The sequence below is a fragment of the Oryx dammah genome, unplaced genomic scaffold (genome assembly GCF_014754425.2).
Source record: "Oryx dammah isolate SB20612 unplaced genomic scaffold, SCBI_Odam_1.1 HiC_scaffold_29, whole genome shotgun sequence".
In the NCBI taxonomy this organism is placed as follows: Eukaryota; Metazoa; Chordata; class Mammalia; order Artiodactyla; family Bovidae; genus Oryx; species Oryx dammah.
This window is the reverse complement of record NW_024070213.1, coordinates 13644188-13666176: the sequence shown is the minus strand read 5'-3', so window position 1 is coordinate 13666176 and position 21989 is coordinate 13644188. Positions and strand designations below refer to the sequence as shown.

Here is a 21989-nt window from a genome sequence, read left to right as displayed (position 1 = left end):
TGCCTTTCTGAACCCGTCTCTCTTGAATCATGCCTTCCCCACTTTCTCTGTGTGTGTGTGTGTGTGTGTGTGTGTGCACATTTGTGTAGATGGGCAGGGACAGGACAGTGCTCTGGTGGCTTCTTTTACCCGTCAGATGTCCCCATCCTACATCCCAGGCCTGCTGGTAACAGCTGGAGTCTGCTGTGGATGCTCTTTCAGCTCAGCTATTAGCTGATCAGGTATTTGTCTGCCTCCATCACTATCTGGGTCATTCTGTGTTTAGGTGGGCTGCCCACGTGGCTCCATGGTAGAGAATCCACCTACCAAGGCAGAAGATGCATGGGTTCGATCTCTGGGTCAGGGAGACCTTCTGGAATAAGAAATGGCAACCTACTCCAGTATTTTTGCCTGGGAATTCCCATGGACAGAGGAGCCTAGCCGGCTACAGTCCATGGGATCGCAAAGAGTCAGACACGACTGAGTGACCGAGCACAAATCTGTATTTAGGGAGAGGCCTTGGCCCCTTTTCCCAAGGTTGCTCCTTGCCTTGGGATATGTGGTAGAACCCAAGGGCATATCAACCTTTTCAGTTCAGTTCAGTCGCTCAGTCATGTCCAACTCTTTGTGACCCCATGAATCGCAGCACGCCAGGCCTCCCTGTCCATCACCAACTCCCGGAGTTCACTCAGACTCACGTCCATCGAGTCAGTGATGCCATCAAGCCATCTCATCCTCTGTCATCCCCTTCTCCTCCTGCCCCCAATCCCTCCTAGCATCAGGGTCTTTTCCAATGAGTCAACTCTTTGCATGAGGTGGCCAAAGTACTGGAGTTTCAGCTTTAGCATCATTCCTTCCAAAGAAATCCCAGGGCTGATCTCCTTCAGAATGGACTGGTTGGATCTCCTTGCAGTCCAAGGGACTCTCAAGAGTCTTCTCCAACACCACAGCTCACAAGCATCAATTCTTCGGCACTCTGCCTTCTTCACAGTCCAACTCTCACATCCATACATGACCACAGGAAAAACCATAGCCTTGACTAGACGGACCTTAGTCGGCAAAGTAATGTCTCTGCTTTTGAATATACTGTCTAGGTTGGTCATAACTTTTCTTCCAAGGAGTAAACGTCCTTTTATTTCATGGCTGCAGTCACCATCTGCAGTGATTTTAGAGCCCCCCAAAATAAAGTCTGACACTGTTTCCACATCTATTTCCCATGAAGTGATGGGACCGGATGCCATGATCTTTGTTTTCTGAATATTGAGCTTTAAGCCAACTTTTTCACTCTACTCTTTCACTTTCATCAAGAGGCTTTTTAGTTCCTCTTCACTTTCTGCCATAAGGGTGGTGTCATCTGCATATCTGAGGTTATTGATATTTCTCCTGGCAATCTTGATTCCAGCTTGTGTTTCTTCCAGTCCAGCGTTTCTCATGATATACTCTGCATAGAAGTTAAATAAGCAGGGTGACAATATACAGCCTTGACGTACTCCTTTTCCTATTTGGAACCACTCTGTTGTTCCATGTCCAGTTCTAACTGTTGCTTTCTGACCTGCATACACATTTCTCAAGAGGCAGCTCAAGTGGTCTGGTATTCCCATCTCTTGAAGAATTTTCCACAGTTTATTGTGATCCACACAGTCAAAGGCTTTGGCATAGTCAATAAAGCAGAATAGATGTTTTTTTGGAACTCTCTTGCTTTTTCCATGATCCAGCGGATGTTGGCAATTTGATCTCTGGTTCCTCTGCCTTTTCTAAATCCAGCTTGCACATCAGGAAGTTCACGGTTCACATATTTGCTGAAGCCTGGCTTGGAGAATTTTGAGCATTACTTTACTAGCATGTGAGATGAGTGCAATTGTGCGGTACTCTGAGCATTCTTTGGCATTGCCTTTCTTTGGAATTGGAATGAAAACGGACCTTTTCCAGTCCTGTGGCCACTGCTGAGTTTTCTAAATTTGCTGGCATATTGAGTGCAGCACTTTGACAGCATCATCTTTCAGGATTTGAAATAGCTCCACTGGAATTCCGTCACCTCCTCTAGCTTTGTTCATAGTGATGCTTTCTAAGGCCCACTTGACTTCACATTCCAGGGTGTCTGGCTCTAGGTGAGTGATCACACCATCATGATTATCTGGATCATGAAGATCTTTTTTGTACAGTTCTTCTGTGTATTCTTGCCACCTCTTCTTAATATCTTCTGCTTCTGTTAGGTCCATACCATTTCTGTCCTTTATTGAGCCCATCTTTGCATGAAATGTTCCCTTGGTATCTCTAATTTTCTTGAAGAGATCTCTAGTCTTTCCCATTCTGTTGTTTTCCTCTATTTCTTTGCATTGATCGCTGAAGAAGGCTTTCTTATCTCTTCTTGCTATTCTCTGGAACTCTGCATTCAGATGCTTATATCTTTCCTTTTCTCCTTTGCTTTTCACCTCTCTTCTTTTCACAGCTATTTGTAAGGCCTCCTCAGACAGCCATTTTGCTTTTTTGCATTTCTTTTCCATGGGGATGGTCTTGATCCCTGTCTCCTCTACAATGTCACGAACCTAATTCCATAGTTCATCAGGCACTCTATCTATCAGATCTAGGCCCTTAAATCTATTTCTCACTTCCACTGTATAATCATAAGGGATTTGATTTAGGTCATACCTGAATGGTCTAGTGGTTTTCCCTACTTTCTTCAATTTGAGTCTGAATTTGGTAATAAGGAGTTCATGATCTGAGCCACAGTCAGCTCCTGGTCTTGTTTTTGTTGACTGTATAGAGCTTCTCCATCTTTGGCTGCAAAGAATAAAATCAATCTGATTTCGGTGTTGACCATCTGGTGATGTCCATGTGTAGAGTCTTCTCTTGAGTTGTTGGAAGAAGGTGTTTGCTATGACCAGTGCGTTTTCTTGGCAAAACTCTATTAGTCTTTGCCCTGCTTCATTCCGCACTCCAAGGCCAAATTTGCCTGTTACTCCAGGTGTTTCTTGACTTCCTACTTTTGCATTCCAGTCCCCTATAATGAAAAGGACATCTTTTTTTGGTGTTAGTTCTACAAGGTCTTGTAGGTCTTCATAGAACCGTTCAACTTCAGCTTCTTCAGCGTTACTGGTTGGGGCATAGACTTGGATAACTGTGATAGTGAATGGTTTGCCTTGGAAATGAACAGAGATCATTCTGTCGTTTTTGAGATTGCATCCAAGTACTGCATTTCGGACTCTTTTGTTGACCATGATGGCTACTCCATTTCTTCTGAGGGATTCCTGCCCACAGTAGTAGATAAAATGGTCATCTGAGTTAAATTCACCCATTCCAGTCCATTTTAGTTCGCTGATTCCTAGAATGTTGACGTTCACTCTTGCCATCTCTTGTTTGACCACTTCCAATTTGCCTTGATTCATGGACCTGACATTCCAGGTTCCTATGTAATATTGCTCTTTACAGCATCGGACCTTGCTTCTATCACCAGTCACATCCACAGCTGGGTATTGTTTTTGCTTTGGTTCCATCCCTTCATTCTTTCTGGAGTTATTTCTCCACTGATCTCCAATAGCATATTGGGTGCCTACTGACCTTAGCTTCTCCCAAACTCAGTCACTCAAGCAAAAAAATAAATGAATCCATGGAGTGTCTTCTATGTGCCATTTAAACTTGCTGATAAGAAAGTGAAGTGAAAAATGTTAGTTGACCAGTTGTGTCTGACTCTTTGTGAACTCCATGGACTGTAGCCCAACAGGCTTCTCTGTCCGTGGAATTTTCCAGGCAAGAACAATGTTGTATTAGCTTCCACTGTACAACAAACTGACTCAGCTGTATGTATACATACATCCCTTCCTCTTGAGCCTCCCACCCACCCCCCCACCATCCCACCTCTGTGAGTCATCACGGAGCACTGGGCTGAGCTCCCTGTGTTATATAGCAGCTTCCCTCTAGCTATCTGTTTTACACATGATCATGTCTATATGTCAAGGCTACTCTCCCAATTCATCCCCCCCTCCCCTTCCCTTTCTGTGCCCACACGTCTGCTCTCTATTCCTGCCCCCAAAATAGGTTCATCAGTACCTGTTTTCTAGATTCCATATATATGTATTAATATATGATATTTGTTTTTCTCTTTCTGACTTACTTCACTCTGTATGACTGACTCTAGATCCATCCACATCTCTACAAATGACCCAAGTTCATTCCTCTTTATGGTGGGGAGTATTCTTTGTCCATTCATCTGTTGATGGACATCTAGTTGCTTCCATGTCCTGGCTATTGTAGATAGTGCTGCGATGAGCATTGGGGTACATGGGTCTTTTTACATTATGGTTTTCTGAGGGTATCTGCCCAGGAGTGGAATTACCAGATCATATGATAGTTCTGTTTTAGCTTTGTAAGTCCCCTCCATCCTGTTCTCTACAGTGGCTGCATCAATTTGCATCCCTACCTAATAGTTACCATTTCCATCTATCTTCCCAACAACCCTGAAAAGGCAAGCACTGCTATCAGCCCAGTGCACGGACCAGGACCCTGAGGCCCAGAGAGGTCCAGAGGCCCGTCCTCATTCTCATCAGCTGGTTGGTGCTCACATTGCCCCCCAACCCCACTCACCCTTGCTGTTCCAGCTGACTGTGTCCGTAACAACACGGAGTTATGTGCTCAGCAGCCAGTTTCTGCCACAGGAGGCAGTTGGCATAGGCAAGGCAGTCTGCTGAGGTCCAGGGGGGCATCAGAAATCCTGGACCTTTACCCCAGCTCTGCCACTGGCCAGCCATATGACTCCGGAGGTATTTCTTCTTTGCACTCCAGTTTTCCTCACCTGGAAAAAACGAGAGATTTGAACGAAGCCACCCAAGATTGCTTCCAAGCCCAGTACCCTGTCCAGACCACTCTTGACCCCTGGTGGTCTTACAAGCTGGCCCTCCGAGATAAACTTTCCTGCCCCAGAGACCTGCTTTGGGAGACTCCAAGGTCTCCTCCAGGATAACCTAAATGGGCCCTTCTTTCCAATTTTCCTCCTACGGATGGGTCTCTCCTGCAGGCTGCAGGCACCCCATCTTATGGCTGAGCCTTTGCGGATTCCAAATCTGGGGGCCCCTCTTGCCCCACTTCTGCCCCGTTCCACCTGGAGACTCAGAGCCTCCCAAGGGGAAGAATCGGGACTCTGATAGGAAGACACCCAGAAGACCCTGCCACATGCAGCTGGAGATGGATGGCTGGGAGTGACCCTGTGTGCCAAGTGTGGTGACCCTGGAAGTGACCTCTCTGAAGCTGGACTGGCCCTCCCTGGAGCATTCCATGGGGTGACTGCAGAACTACCCCCGAGGTCACACCTCGGGCATCAGCCTGTGGGAGCAGAGGGGAGATGCTTCACCCCCCCAGGGCAGCTCCCACGCCCTGCGCATGTTGCCTCTCCTGTTGGAAGAATCAGTGAATCGGGGTCTGCTCACACCTCCAACCAGTGTCTCCGAGATAGAGAACTCTGGAAAAGAGAGTATCAGACTAATTTGCACTTCCCAGGAGGCCAATTACAGAAACACCGACAATTTAGGACGGGGAAAAATATCCGAGTTTCCAAATCTAGAACACCCTTCCTCTCACTGTGCAAGGGGAGCCCAGAGCATCAGCTGGAATCCGCGTCCCTGGCACATGCATCAGAGAGCCGATGTCACGCCAGCTGCCTGGAAGATGCTCCCTTTAAAGATACAGGCAAGGCATCAAGTCCTGGGCTCTGGGGGCTCCAGCAGGCTGAGTCCCATAGGCTCAACAGCCCTGGACCCTCAGCACAGACCTACAGGGACACGGCAGTGCTTGCAAGCCCTCCTCCTCCCCCAAAGAGACTTCCTGATCACCCAGCCCCTCATGAGCACATGACTTGTCCTTGCCTGTTGGCTTGTGCAGGATCTAGGTTCCACAATGCAGCAGTGTGTCCTGGTGTGCCCTGCCTCCCCCACCATATGTCCCTTCAAAAGCAGATGTGTGGGTCCTGTGAGTGGCCTGGAAATGTCAAATGATGCTTCCTGTAGAATTCTGGAACTCGTGTTGTCGAGGAGAAGAGAGGCTGTTGGAGGCAAAGGCTCTGAACCCAGGACTCTGAGTCCAGGGCTCTCCCTGAGGCCTCACCTTGGTTCACAGGCTCCTGCTTTAAACCACGGGCCCTGCCCCAAGGTGTTCCTTCCAAAATCTTTCCCTGGCAGGATGCCCTCTGACCTCTCCTGGGCACCAGTCAGTTTCCATCCATCTCCTGGTCTGCACAGAGAAATTCTGGGAACTTATGTCCATGACATCGCTGGCTCTCCACACTCCCAAGCCCGTGTGCTCAGACTGACTGCTTAGAAAGGTGAAGGCCGCCCTTCCTTGGGTCCATCACCAGCTCTGACCTGCACATCCTACCACAGGCACACTCCACGGTGAGGGGTCCCAGGGTCCAGTCCTCATTCAGGAACCACGTAGGTTGCAATCTGGGGGTCACCTGTGAGTGTTCACTGAATGCTGCGGCAGGATGTAAAGGTCATGGACACCCAACTTCCCCCACACCCCCATCATGCCTCGGTTTACAGATGGGGAAAGTGAAGTTCCCCAAATGGGGGGACGTCAAGTCCTCAAGGTCACACGGCTGATCGGAGGCAGGAGCTCAGGGTCTGGGCTCCTGGATCATTGGAGCTGGTGCAGGGGTTTCAGAAATCCCTCTAGTCGCATGTCCTCCTGTGAGGCCCTTTCTGCTGGACACCGATGCCCCATGTCCTCCCAGCCCCACACTCTCCTCAGGCTTGTTCGTCTGCTTCCCAGCCTGCAGGTCTGAGGCTGCAGGGAGGAGGGCCCTGTGGTCCAGCAGGGACTCACCAAGCTCCCGGTCCACTGTGCCCCCTACAAGACAAGCTCCTCAGCTCCAGCAGAGCAGTCACCAGTGAGGTCGAGGGACCTGGCTGGCCCTCCATCACCTGCCTTTCCACCAAACACAGGGCTTGTCCTCAGGTCCTCAGGGGCTTCAGACCAGGCCCCGGAGATATCGGCTGCGGTTGGCTTTCTGCTGACCTGTTATCAGACGGCAGGCAGCTACTCTGTCTCCCGGAGCACCCATGGGGGAAGCCCATCCGCTTGAGCCACGGAGATCCCCTTGGGTCTGGTTCCCACCTGTTCTGATGGGAGCACTGAGTCCTGGACTCTGGGTGAAATGAAGCTACTGGATGTCCCATGCCCAGGGTGCTGCTGTGAAGAGGGGAACGAGTCTCAGAACTGGGTTTACAACTCGGTAAGGCTGCTGACCAGCTCAGGCAAAGAGGGTCTCCTGCTTCTGCAGCCTTCCATGGTGGGGAGGGGATGGAGGTATGGGTGCGTGTGTGTATGCAGATAGTAAGCCTCATGTGGATGTCACAGGGGAGCTCCGTGAGGATGGAGGGATGTCACGTGGGAACTGGGAATGCCAAGCCTTCTACCTTTGGGACCCGTCCCTCTGTTCCTCACCCAGATGCGGGAACCCAGGGTGTCTGTGGTCCTGCTGACATTCTAGGAACTGACGACCCTCCCATCTCTCCTGCCCTGCCTGGCCCCTCATGCCCCTTTGCCTGGACATTGTGGCAGGGATGCCCTTTTCTCTCACCTGCCTCTTATCTGCCTCTCCATCTGTCTGTCTCTCTCTGGCCAGCTGCTGCTACTGTTCCTCCCTGGGCCCTCCAGAGTAAGGACCCCAGAAGCTGGGCCCTTTTGAAGGTGGGTGGGGGGGTTTCTCACTGGTTTCAAGAACTGATGACTTAGAGGGAAAAGTGTTTTAACTGGTTGAACATCTGTGAATATCCTTACAGGATGTGGGATAGAGGAATGTTTGTTATCAAAGAACTTGCATTTAGGTCCTCTGTCTGAAGTCTGCTGTGGGGCACATGGTGTGTCTCCCTGCCACGTGGCCTCTCTGTGGGGTCAATGACTCCAGGGGTGGTGGGGGGCGGTCACAGCCTCAGAGGGATGATTACAAGGGGCTTGATGGCTGGGATTGGGACTTCCCTGGTGGCTTAGATGGTTAAGAATCTGCCTGCCGATGCGGAAGATCGAGGTTTGATCCTTGGATCAGGAAGATCCCCTGGAGAAAGGGAATGGCAATCCACTCCAGTATTCTTGCCTGGAGAATCCCACGGACAGAGGAGCCTGGTGGTCTATAGTCCATGGGGTCGCAAAGAGTCGGACACAACTGAGCGACTAACACTTTCACTGGTGGCTGGGATTAGAAACTCTGGACCCAACTCTAGGGGGAATGTTGCCTCTGATTCCCTCCCCAACCCCTTATTCTCTCTGCCCCCGCCACTATCAAGCCCTCCCCTCTTTCTGCTTCCCCCTCCCTTCACCTATCTTTGTATCACTCATGGGAGTCTGAACATGTGATCCATCCCCCCAGGGATATCTGAATTTTATTATAGAAATTTTGAAAAGGATTTCAGGGGGAAAGAAGAAAAGGAGGAAGGGAGCGGGGGAGGGAGGAATCTTAGGACAGTCTTTCTGTCTCCTCATCTTGACAATGAGGGAATCAATTCATGAATGATAATTTTTCGCCTTAGTAGATTGCTTTTCCATATGTGTGCTCATCTGATCCCCAAAGAGGGACACTGCGGTGAGGGGCCTGCGGTTCAGAGAGGTTCAGTGGTTGGATCGAGGTCCCACAGCTGGTCAGTGGCTGAGACAGGACCAGAGCCCAGGTGCCCGGGCTCGTTGCCCAGTGCTCCGTCCACGCCCACATCACCGATCAGGAGCTGCAGGGGGGAGGGCCGTCCCTGGGGCTGACGGGTGGGGGCGTGTCTTCTGGATTGGGCGTGATGCTCAGCTCCACCCACAGGCATTGATTACCGCGTGAAGACGGTGCGTGTGGACGACTCGCGGGTGGCCGTGCAGCTGTGGGACACGGCGGGCCAGGAGAGGTGAGGAGCCACGCCCACCCCGCCCCGGGATAACCCCGTCTGCCCTCTCCCCGCGGGGGCGGGGTCTGGTGGCCGAGGAGGCCTCACACCTGACCTGGAGCTTCGCACAGGTATCGCTGCATCACCCAGCAGTTCTTCCGAAAGGCGGACGGCGTCGTGGTCATGTACGACCTCACAGCCAGACAGTCCTTCCTGGACGTGCGGCAGTGGCTGAGCAACGTGGAGGTGAGCTGCTGGCCTCCCGGGAGGGCCCTCCTCCTGGGCCCTCTCGGGACCCCTGACTCAGACCCCACCTTCTCCCGGAAAAAACCGGTTCAGGCGTCCGTCCACTCAAGTGCCCGGCATCAGGCTGGTTACTGGGGACCCATAGGTGAATCCAAGAGGTGTGATCAGACTCTGCCCTCATGAGACGCGGGGGTGGGGGGGGGGGGGGGGTGGGGGGGGGGGGGGTGGGGGGGTGGGTTGTGGGGGTGTGGGGGGTGTGGGGGGTGGCTGGGAGGGGAACCCAGGAAAAATACAGACTGTGAAAAGTGGAATTAGGAATTGGGGAGGGAGTGCCAAGTGTTGAGGTTGCACGATTTTCCAGGATGTTTAAACAGAGTCACCAGGGCCTCTTCCCACCACCTGCATTTTCCCAGCTCCAGGGGGTCTGCTCGGTGTTTGGGGGTCTCATCACAGCCCTTCACACAAAGGGAGGCTCATCTGCAATGTGAGGGTTCCAGGCTGTCCCCAGAGTCACCCTGGGCAGGGCCCTCGAGAGATGGGACTCCTCCTTGAATTCTGGATTCTCTCTAAGACTCTGCTTTCCCACGTTGTCCTTGCAACATGCTGCTCTGTGGGGCCTTTGTGCTCCCGACCACCTCAAACTGTCCTCAGCCACCTGAATGCAGACGTCCCAAGGCCAAGGGCTTGTGCCGAGTCACTTATCCTCTTTTACAGCCCTGCCCTCCCCGTCCTTCCACATACAAATAGGAGGCCCCACTCCTTTCACCAGCAGGACCCATGCTCTGTTTATTTGTTCTGAACTCTAACAGGCATTGTTCTGGGGCCTGGGGGCTCCCGAAGCGGATAAAAGGGACAGTTTTCCTCTCTTTGTGGAGCTCATGCTCGACCCTCTCTTCAAGCCCACAGGCCTTGCTCAGCTCCTAACCTGCTCATCAGACTGTCCACTGCTGTCCAGGAAGGAGCTTCCAGCCCCGACCTCTGCCGCCCTCCATGCATCTTTGCCTTTGTGACCAGGGCTTGGCAGAGGCTCCTCTGTGCTCAACAGATGTTGGACACAAGTGTGGCTGCTGAGTCTCGGTGCAGGCAGGATACTGGGGTTGTTCATTTCGTTATGTCTCGGCCCTGAGACCCATACTGCCTCGAACCCAAAATCTGTTCCTCTTGGAGTTTGGACTTGGATGGGCCACTGCTTTCTGTCCTGTTCTTCTGCTGCCTTGGTGTCACCAAGGAAAATGAGGAACAGGGATGGAAGCGAGGTTCCAGGGTTTCTCAGAAGTTTGCCTGATACAAATCTGACACAAATTATTTTTCAAAATGATTGTGTCTAAAACATGATAGAGAAAATGTATGTTTTGAAATGTAGCGAGTGGCCCTACACAGAGCTGATGGTAGAGGCAGATGGTGGAGTCATGTGGAAGTGCATCCTCTTTAAAATTTGTGATTTACAACCTGATTTTTGATGGCACCAGCAGATTTTATCTTCCTCACAGAGGTAAAGCACCAGGAGAGATTTTAGGGCTTATCTAACCTGGTGGTTTTCAAACTTTCCTCCTTGGAGCCTGGCAATAAGGCTGACCTTTCCCATGGCCAGAGATGGTCAGGGAAGGATGGTGGTCACAGGTCTGGACCCTCTATCCCCCCCCCCCCACCTCAGAGCCCTTCTATATTGTTAAATTTTTTTCTTTTGATTACTTTATTTATTTTTATTTTAGTTTTTGGCCATGCCACATAGCATGAAAGATCCTAGTTCCCCGAACAGGGATTGAACCTGCATTTGAAATTCAGTCTGCACCACTGGACTGCCAGGGAATTCCTCGTCTTTCAGTTTTGTGTGTTGGAGTCTTGACTATGATTTTGTTAGGCAAGAGGGCTTCCTTTTGAAAACCACAGATGTAATATTGCCATCTGGTTCTCAAATGAAGAAATCGAAGTCAGGACCTCTTCAAGGTCACCCGTTCTTTCCCCAGCCACAGACGTTTAATTGCACCCCTTATCAAAATTTTGATAAACACACAGTGGGGTTTCTGCACACACCAAACTGGAGGATATGGAACTTTCAGATTCCAGGCAGGGGGCTGACTGTACTACACCTTTTTAAGTAAGGGACTTGAGCATCCGTGGGTTTTGGTACCCTCAGAGGTCCTGGAACCAATTCCTTGCAGTTACAGGGTGAGTTCTGGGAAGAAGCAATGCAGATAGTCTAGAATTAGCAAGGATGGATGGAGAGAACTTTACAGAAGTGTTCTCTCTGCATTAGTAGGAGCTGGGGTTTCTAAGGCCCCTGTTTTGCAGAGAGCCTGGGATTTAGCCAAGAAGTGGCACATCAGATAGAATTTGGAGGTGGTGGTGGAGGTAAAGAAATGTCAGAGGGTCTGATGCTGGGAAAGACTGACAACAAAAGGAGGAGGCAGCAGGTGATGAGACAGTTAGATAGCATCACTAACTCAATGGACATGAATCTGAGCAAATTCCAGGAGATAGTGAAGGACAGAGGAGGCTGGCGTGCTGCAGTCCATGGTGTCACAGAGAGTCAGACACGACTTAGTGACTGAACGACAGCAACATCGTCGCAGCATGAAGGCTGAGTCCAGTCATTCTGCACAAAGCTGGTGGAGCACTGTGTGATTAGCCTGTTCCTGCCCGGGGTAGGGCTGGATAGCATCACCTGCGTGCACCCCAACAGAGCCACCCACGGAGGCAAAGCTGAAATGGCAGATCCATCTGTGGCTAACTCAGAATTACCCATGTGTGGACGGGGCTTCTCTGTGTAATTTGTGGTTTGCATTCTCCTGCTTTAGCGTTGAGCAGAAGGTACAGGTAAACTTGAAAAGATGATTCCAAACCTGAATGAATATGAAGATTACTTATGGAGCTTTCAACCAAAACAGACACCAGGGCCTTCTCTCCCAAAGAGAATGATCCAGAACCTGGAAATCTGAACAACAAGAAAAGCAAAGGTCCCCCAGGTGGTTTTGATCCTCAGCCGCCATGGTTTCCAGCCTAAACCAGTGGCTTCTCAAACTCTAATATGCATAAATAGTCTCCTGGAGACAGGGTTAAAATACGGATCCTGGGTCAGCAGGTGTGGGCTGGGGCCCCAGATTCTGCATTTCTAGCAAGTTCTAACGAGCTAGTGCTGCTGGGCCAGGGACCCCACTTTGAGAAGCAAGATTCTAAATCCTTCTCAAAGACGTTTGTGCTCCTTAAGCAAGAATTTGAGGGGCGTGACCCATGTGCTCAGCATGTCCCAGGCACTCTGGAGGACACGGTTTAGTGGCCCTGGATTTCATGGGCAGGTGCCAGAGGCTGTGTCAGGAGGCGGGGGTGTGTTGAGGACGTGGAACGGTGGCATTGGAAATGCAGTTGATCTCAAGGTTCTTCAAAAGCTAAGTTGTTCTGCCTTGGCAACCAGCCACCAGAGACATCAGGTGATGGATGAAAAGTTGACACCTACTCGGATCGGAGAGGGATGGAACATAAGTAGCATTGGTGTTGGTGGCGTACCTCCAATTTCCATGGCGCTCTGCCAGCCAGCACTCCCCACCCAGAGGAGGGAGGGCGGAGCAGGAGCTTTAATAACAGCCTTTGGGTTCAGAAGCCTTATTATTAAGTGAATGGTGGCCAGCTGTTCCCAGCACCCCATCCCCCCTCAACCTGAAAGCTGTACCGGAGGAAAGGGCTGAGATTATACACGGCAAAGCCTGGCTCCTGGACAAGGTTGCCTGGGGTGGGAACAGCTGCTGGGGAGGAGTGCAGTTCCCTGAACTCCACTTGGACCTTGTCACCATCTCAGCTCAGCCACCGCCTGGCTCTACAATGTGGGCCAGTCACTCAGTGAAGGAGTGGATGGGATGCTCTGGCCCTCACGTTCTACTGGCGCTTGCCCTTGACTGTCTGAGGAGGGCAGGATGGAGCATATAGACAAGAGGACCCCAGTGATCCTTCCAGCCCAGATTCTTCCTCTGGGCTGGAAGGATCTTCACCCATCCAAACGCCTTGGGTGAAGAAAAGGGACCTCTGCCCCGCCTTATGAGGTGTTCTGCCCACCACCAGGCCCCTTCCACCTTTACCTGGCCCGCAGGCCTGCTGCAGAAGAGACCAAAGCTGGACCCAGACTCACTGTATGAGGATCCTCCTGCTGCCTTACCTTTCCTGTGCACCTATGGGAAATCGCAGCCGTTAGACCTTCCTGCCACCTCAGCATCCCTGACCCATCTGACCCTAATCTCCGCTGCGTGGGACTCCTTTAACCAGTCCAGGCTAGAGGAGAACCTGGATGGGATCTAAGGGCCCTGTTTTTAGACTGTGAAGCAACCTGGACATCTGAAAACTTTGTTCCTGAATCAGGTCAAGAAAATAGGATTTGGTACAGGCCCAATAAAAACTCCTGAGTAAGAAGATCACACCAGTCAATCCTAATCAACCCTGAACATTGACTGGAAGGACTGATGCTGAAGCTGAAGCTCCAATAGTTTTGCCACCTGATGTGAAGAGCCGACTAATTTGAAAAGCCCCTGATGCTGGGAAAGATTGAGGGCAGGAGGAGAAGGGGGTGACAGAGGATGAGATGGTTGGAAGGCATCACCAACTCAATGGATGTGAGTTTGAGCAAGCTCCGGGAGATCGTGAAGAACAGAGAAGCTTGGTGTGCTGCAGTTCATGGGGTCGCAAAGAGTTGGACACAACTTAGTGACCCAACAACAAGCCCAATGGGGCTTCCCTGGTGGCTCAGTGGTAAAGAACCCACCTGCCAATGCAGGAGACGTGGGTTCAATCCCTGGGTGGAGAAAATCCCCTAGAGGAGGGCATGGCAACTCACTCCAGTATTCTTGCCTGGAGAATCCCATGGACAGGGAAGCCTGGCGGGCTACAGTCCATGGGGCTACAAAGAGCCGGACATGACTTAGTGACTGAAAACAGCACAAGCCGGATAGGCTGGTATTTCTCCTGAATCCAGATTGCTGGTCCCCAGTGCCTGCAGTCCTGGCATTCTAACTTCTTGTTTGGATCTTTCTGTCACCCCCAGAACTCTGTCCCGTTAAGCCTGTACGTCCAGAAAGTAGCATCTGAACCAAGACATGAATGAGCAAGACCAGTGAATCTGAGCTGGAATAAAACCATGGAGATTAATGTCACTTAGGCTGTTTGACTTATAACTGAGAAATCCTGAGATGCAGAGAGAAGTGACTTGTCAGAGGATCTGCAGCTGGTCAGGTGGCACAGCCAGGGCTGGAATCTAAGGTCTGCTCCTGCACTCTGCTCCTCCCTCATCACATGGCCCCGGTTACACCTGCTTCTGAGAAATAGACGTTCATCTCTTTCCAGCCCTTCCGGCTTCCATCTCAAAGCAGAACAGCTCTGCAGGTCTCCGCTCCCCTCCTGGACGACTAGCTGGCTCTCACTCTGTGATCTTTGTCACCAGTGACAATGTATAGCACTTGGCAAAAAATAGCAGCTTGATTTTTTTCCCCCATGTTCCAAGTTGAGCTCAAAGTGCTGGCAGTTTAGAACGAACTACACAAATAAATCTTGTTTTGACTCATCTTCTGGGGTGGGGGGTTGGATAAATATGGAAACCCCCAAGATATAATTTTGCAGTCTTTTTTTTTGTTCTTAGCATAACTACGTGCTTTAATGTGTTAAGATGCTTTTTTCCCTGCCTCTGGAGAAATACAGCACTCGCCTGGCTAAGTGCTTTTTCTTGCCTCCAAGCAAATAGATATTAACACACATACACACACACACACTCTCTCACACACACACACAGCTACCAACCAAATGCAACAGCTGCACGTCCTAAGCTTGCTCCGAGTTGACAGTTCATATAAGTTAAAGTCAGAGATGGAGAATATTTGAATTTCAACAAGGCTGTCTTCCAAGAAGTTCAAGTTTAGAGAAAAGTAACTGAATGGTGGAAGGTGGAAAGAGGCTTCTGAGGACAGTGGGAGGATAGATGCCAGTGCTGAAACCCACCTCTCAGCTCAGGGAGTAGAGAGGGGAGAGAGGAGGGAGCTGGGCAGGTCCCATGATAGCTGCAGCAGAGCTGGACAGGGCCTGGAGGGCCTGCCCAGAGACTCTGCCCAACTGGTCACTCCTTCCCTCCAACCTCGGGTGCCCTCGTGACTTTGTGAAAGTGAAATTGACAGTTGCTCAGTTGTATCTGACTCTTTGCGACCCCATGGATTGCAACTCACCAGGCTCCCCTGTCCACGGAATTCACCAGGCAACAATACTGGCGTGGGTTGCCATGCCCTCCTGCAGGGGATCTTCCCGGCCCAAGGATCAAACCTGGGTCTCCTGCATTGCAGGCAGATTCTTTACCATCTGAGCTGCTAGGGAAGCCCCATGTGACCTTACCAACATCTATAGAGCCATCCACAGACATTGAGTGGCTGCAGACTTGGGCACCGAAGGAGGTGCTCCTCGGACTTTCAAAAGGAAGTATCACTTCATCTGGTGGGTCATTAAGAACATCTTTGTTCAAGCAGTGGACGGACAGGCCGACAGCTAGTTAGGTAGGAGAATGACGTAAAGTGTAGGCAGAGGGCTCAAGTGTTGAGGTTCAAGTCAGAGAGGGCCATGAGACCCCAGCCCAGCCCTAGCTCCTCCCATGTTGGAGACAGATCTAGGGCGGGGTGAGGACACCTGGCTGCCCGTGATGGGTAGCACGCGCCGTGGCCTTATGTATGTTCTGACTTTTTTTTTGCCACATCTTTGGAGACAGGCCTAGTTCTCCTACATCACAGGGCCCACGGAAGAGAAGTGAGGGGCCAGACAGTTTGTATAGAAGGAGAACGCTGCAAAGAGCAGAAACCACCACTCCAGCTGGGGCTTGGACTTTTTTTTTGTTTTCTGCTCCTTCTAAACTCTTTCATCTTTATTTTTATTTTTTAGCCAGGAATCGTTTTAGGAAAGAAGGCCACCTCTCCTTGTTCAGGGGCAGCTCTGCTGCTCATGGTACAGGTGCTAGGCTGCCTGGTCCTCCCTCATCCCGTTCGGTCATTCAGGACCCAGGGAGAAAAACTAGCCATTTCCAGGAACAATATCAGACTCCAGGCTAGAATCCCACCCTGCGATTTCAAGTCTGATGCTCTTATTTTCACAGAGTTTCCACATCAAGAAATCCCACCAGCCTTAAGTCATTTCTCACACATCCATCTACAAATATCTCTCGCATGTGCTCCAAACTGCAAGGCTTTTGGCTCATTTTCCTACTTCTTCCTCTTTTGTTCCTTTTCTGTGAAAAACTGTTTGCAAGAGTTTCTGTGGCACAAAACAGGTGAGACTGTGCGGCATCCCTGGTCCCCGAAGTCTGGTTAAGAGGGGGTCTGGTGGACCGTGCATGCAGCTGTGAGTATTTCTTACACACAGATACCTGGAATATGGCGGAGCCCACCCAGCACATCCACCAATATGTGCACAGTCAACCTACTTCCGATGTCTCAGAGGACACTGTAAGATCCCAGAGTGCCTTGAGTCATCATTCGTCTCACCATGGACATACAGAAATACTGCCTTTAGAGAGTTCTGGTTAATGAGACAGTAGATAGCAGAGGGGCTTCTCAGGTGGCTCAGTGGTAAAGAACCCGCCTGCCAATGCAGGAGACCCAGGTTTGGTCCCTGGGTTGGGAAGCTCCCCTGGAGAAAGAAATGGCAACCCACTCCAGTATTCTTGCTTGGAGAACCCCATGGACAGAGGAGCCTGGCAGGCTGCTGTCCATGAGGTCACAAAGAGTGGGATACAACTTTGCTCCTGAATAGGAGAAGGCAATGGCACCCCACTCCGGTACCCTTGCCTGGAAAATCCCATGGACGGAGGAGCCTGGTGAGCTGCAGTCCATGGGGTCGCCAAGAGTCGGGCACGACTGAGCGACTTCACTTTCACTTTTCACTTTCATGCATTGGAGAAGGCAATGGCAACCCACTCCAGTGTTCTTGCCTGGAGAATCCCAGGGATAGTGGAGCCTGGTGGGCTGCTGTCTATGGGGTCGCACAGAGTTGGACATGACTGATGCGACTTAGCAGCAGCAGCAGCAGCAACAAAGTAGCAGGGGTCATTGGAAATAAGAACTTAGAGCCAAGGATTTGAGAAAGGTGATCCATATACTAAAGGATGGGTCTTCATAACACTGACTTTACTGGATGTTATTTTGGATTCTCTGAGCTCTAACATTCTCATTTAATCAATGAGAATTTTTTTTACTACTGAACTGCAATAAAAAGGAATGTGTAGACTGAGGAACCAGGGAGGCTTCATTTCAAATGTGATGACATTTAAACCTCTGTAGGAGTCCTGTTGGAGGGACCATGGACGTTTGCTTGACCAGGTCTAGGATAAGGCAGCTGAACTGCTGGTGACACTGTAGCCACTGGCTGACTTCTGGCATCCCACGGCTCTCTCTACTTTGTGAAACAGAGCTGCAGTGAATAACTAGTTGTTACCAAATTATGATTAAAAGCCCCTAATTAAATATCTCACAAAACAAAAATAGCAACCTGAGCGAATGTGAAATTACCGTATTGACTCAGTTTCTGTGTGTCTTGGGGTGCAGGAACTCTCGGCTGCAGGGAACCTGGGGTGTAAGAGCCCTGGGGAGCAAGGACCCTGAATGCAGGGATCCCAGTGTGCAGGGAGCTGGGGTGCAGGGACCCTGGGATGCAGGGATCCTGGGGTGCAAGTCCCCAGCTGATACATCACAGCTGCTGGAGGAGTGAGTAGGGTTGAGCCCTCGGATTAACCTGTTCTTCTGGCCCATGAACTGTGGGTGCTCTGGCCCCCATTCTTCCTGATTGGGACTTCAGAGCCAGTGTACCCAGGACAGGGATCCCCGTGGCGTGACCTCCAGCGAAGCACACGACAGCCGTGTATCAGGCACTGTGGGCTCAGGACCGTGAATCGGACCCGGACCCATCCTTACAGCAGGATTGTGCCAAGTTCAAGGTCCCCAGAGGTGCCACTGCTGGCGGCATAGCCCCTGGACCACCTCCTAAGCCCATCATAGTAACTCCTTGTTCATTTGGTCATGTCGACCAAATCTGGTCACTTGGGAATGCCCGTGGAGGCTGTGTACAGACCCTTATTTTATCAGCATCAGCTGTGCCCTCGTTCTGCTCCAGCTAGGACCCGAGGAGCAAGCTGGAGGGGGGTTCCCTGCACAGAGGACTGGGAGGCACCGGAGGCAGCCTCAGGCACTCACAGAAGCCCAGCAAATTAAGGCTCTGGGAGACAGGTCCCCTCTCCGCTCTGGGCTGACTGTCTTATCACCCAACCTCTGTGGCAGCAGAGAGTTTGCAAGCCAGTTTGAGTCTTTGCAGCCAGTGTTTTCTCCTGCCCTTCCAGGTTCTCCTTAAAGATGTATCTCTCAGTTGGGGATTATCTTTTCCACAGGAAGCTGTGGGAGACCGCATTCCTGTTCTTCTGCTGGGCAACAAAATTGACAACGAGAAAGAGCGGGAAGTGCCGCGGGGCCTGGGAGAGCAGCTGGCCAAGGTGAGGGGCGAGCATCCCGTCTCTCTGGACTTGGAGGAACCCCGAGGGGGCTTGGGCATGTGCCCAGAGCTGGGCTGGGATCCTTCTTGGGGAAGCCCCTGGTAAGGAAGCAAGCAGGCCGGATGGTGTCCTGGCATCAGGGGGCAGTCCAGCTGCTGTGCACGTGGAACTTTCTGCAGAGAACCAAGTTTGCAAGACAGACTCGCCTTGGGTGTGGGGAATTTCCCAAATCCTCTTCCTTGGAATTCAGAATTATGAATCCTCAGAGGCTGTGGCTGCACACACACTCAGTCCTGTCCGACTCCCATGTAGCCACCAGGCTCCTCTGTCCATGGGATTCTCCAGGCAAAAACACTGGAGTGAGCTGCCATTTCCTCCTCCTGGGGATCTTCCCGACCCAGGGATCGAACCCCAGTCTGCCTGCGTCTCCCGAATCCGCCTGTGATGTGGGAGACGCAGGCAGATTCTTTACCTACAAAGCCATCGGGGAAGCCCAAACCCTCCGCTAGGAGGAGGTTCCTTATTTCAGTCTCCCAGCTGATCCTTGAGTCCCATCCATCCGTGTTTCTTGACTTGGTCACCTTCACAGATGGCACGCTCACTCCCTGCCAGGCTGTGTGCTCTTCTTGGAGTGTGTTCTTCCTGTTAGAGCTTTCCTCCTTCCCACCAAGACTGAGTCTCCAAGCTGCAGGCTTGAGACAGACTCCGGGCAGGCCCTGCAAAGCCGACCATTAAAATAAGCACCAGCCCCCTCCCCCAAGCAGAGAACCAATGTGGCTTGAAGGAAATCAGGCAGCAATACAAATCACGCTGGCTCTTGGCAGCCTGCCTTCCCTCGGAGCAGATTCTAGGAAGTGTGTGTCTGTGGAGCTGGTGCTCTGCAGCACCAGGATTCCATGAGTCTTGGTGTGCTTGCTTGAGACAGGGACTTATGGCCTCTGGGGCTGGGCAGGCAGGCACAGGGGTGAGATCCACGGGAGGAGGAGGAGGAAGGAAGGTCCAGCAGCTGTGTGGTCAGCGGGCAGCTGCGTGTCCCTGGGCCACATCCACAATTCCAGGTCCAAAGAGCTCCGAACACAAAGGCTTTTTTGCATTTCATTTGTCAGAAGAACCTGACCAGGACTGCAACTGGGGCTTTTTATGGTTTTTGTTTACTTCACTTTGAATGAATATTCAAATGCTTCACTGAAGAAATATTAATTTATTTGATTATAGGGTACTGTTGTATATCCACAGAGGCTATTATCTAATATATATTATGGACAAGTATTATCTTTCTTGTCCTTATTTCTGGGCTTTCCTGGTGGCTCAGATGGTAAAGAATCTGCCTGCAATGCGGGAGACCCAGGTTTCATTCCTGGGTCTGGAAGATCTCCTGGAGAAAGGAATGGCAACTCACTGCAGTGTTCTTGCCTGTAGAATGCCATGGACAGAGGTTACCGTCCATGGGGTCGCAAACAGTCGGACACGACTCAACTGAGCAACTAACACTCTTATCTTTCTAAAACTTAAAAATTCTGGACTTCAAAATACACCTGGATCCAAGGATTTTGATTAAGGAACTGCAGATCTGTATCTTTATCATTCCATTTTATTTTTCTTTCTTTCTTTCTGTAAGTGCAAAAAAGAGAAGGCTGGGAGAAGTTAAGTGATCTGTTCAGTCATTACCCGTCCTCAGTGGTGGGGTCGGGGCTTGAAGCTAAGGGGCAAATCATGTCTCCAGTTCCTGGTCTATGTGCCCCCCACCCCACCAGGGAGCCTTCATCCTTCCGTGGACTGAAGGGAGTCAGGACAGAGGTGTGCAGGGACCAGACCAGGCGGAGGCAGAGGACGGAGCTGGGCCGGCATTCTTGGGGCCTCCTGACCTGTGGCTATGGACGCATCTGTACCCAGCTGCCTGTCCCCCAGGGTGTCGGCCTCCAGGGCTCCTGCCAGATGCCATTAGTGTTGTCAGGAACAAAGCAGGAAGCCTGTTAATGGGAGTGATAAACGGAATAGGATGAGCCTTGGCCCAGCCCGCTGTCCCCACACTTACAGTCCACCCTCTGCCTGGTGAGGCGATGGACAGTTGTCCTGTGGCCCCAGGGTCCTGTACCCCAGGGCCCACAGCATGGGCAGCCGGAGTGTTCGTTAACTGGTATATGAATTATTAATAACTGTGCCCGTGTGCTAGGGAAAGCGAGCTGCTGGGACCCGGTAGAGACCTGAACAGGCTCACCCACCATTTGTACCCTCTCGAGCCTCAGTTTCCCTTCCTGTAAAGCAGGAAGGATGTCGCCCACCCTGGCCTCTGTCTGAGTCTTGGCCTGCATTGCAGGCTGGTGTGAGAAGAAAAAGGAGCCCGTACACCCCAGACAGCAATTTCAGAAAGCGTGAAGCACTAAGGCAGCAGCGTAGGTTATGTTGTTTTATAGTTCTTATGGCTCCCCTGGGAGATGGTTCCAGAACCTGTATCTGTCAGGGAGCCCGAGGGACAGAACTCGGCCTGGTACAGAGTAGGGAGGGCACGCGAGGAAGTGACGGTGTGGCAGGCATAGACAGGCATTCTCCCCCAACCCAAGGCTCCCTCCGTCCCCCCACCCCCACAATTCTCCTTCACGCCCTCTGTCCTCTGATTCCAGGAACACAAGCTGATCTTCTACGAATGCAGCGCCTATTCTGGTCACAACACAGAAGAGTCTGTGCTCCATCTGGCCAGGTAATGAGATGCTACTCAGCTGGTGTCTCTGTCTGCCTAAACCCCCTCTGTCTGTCTGAGCCATCTGGGTAGAGGGGCTGGAGCCCTAGGCCTTTGTGTGGAACCCCAGGGTCAGAAACAGACCTCTGAAACACAGTGACAAGAAGAGAGCCTCCTTGCCTGTCACCCGTCCCCACCGCCCCCTGCCGCTCCACTGCAGTCTTTGTCTTCAGAGTCTTAAAGGCTGCCTGCCATTTCCCAGAGATCCTCTTTTTAAATGCAAATGCTTTGGGAAAGGTCAGATCAGAGGCCCCTCAATGCTGCCTAATGTTTTATCAAGGATTAGTTGGCGGCCAGCTGGCTTATACTGTGGACTCCTGTTGGAGGGGGAGGGGAGCCAAGGAGAGGGGCTGCGATGGGGGACACAGAGGTACCCTAGAAGAGAGCGCTCAAAGGACTGGTGGTGTAAGCCTCTACCTACACCAAGGCTAAGGAAACAGGATGACACAGGCCCCAGTCTCAATCCTTGGGCATTCACTTATTCATCTATCTAGGCATCCATCCATTGCTCTCTCCATCCGTCCATCCATCCCTCCCTCCCTTCCTCCATCCATCCATTTGTCTATCCACCCATCCCCATCTATCCATCTGTCCCTCCCTCCCTCCCTCCCTCCATCCATCCATCCATTTGTCCATCTACCCATCCCCATCCACCCATCTGTCCCTCCCTCCATCCATCCATCCA

The 21989-nt window shown here is 51.4% G+C and overlaps 1 protein-coding gene across 1 annotated transcript in view; it reads left to right on the top strand.

The window, feature by feature from the left end:
- CRACR2A (calcium release activated channel regulator 2A) overlaps positions 1–21989 on the top strand; it is a 119166-nt gene that overhangs the window by 90265 nt on the left and 6912 nt on the right. Inside the window, exons 14-17 of the mRNA XM_040233744.1 lie at positions 8771–8852; positions 8963–9077; positions 18466–18567; positions 21189–21265. Of these exons, the coding sequence (XP_040089678.1) occupies positions 8771–8852; positions 8963–9077; positions 18466–18567; positions 21189–21265 (376 nt within the window). The remainder of the gene's footprint in view (positions 1–8770; positions 8853–8962; positions 9078–18465; positions 18568–21188; positions 21266–21989) is intronic.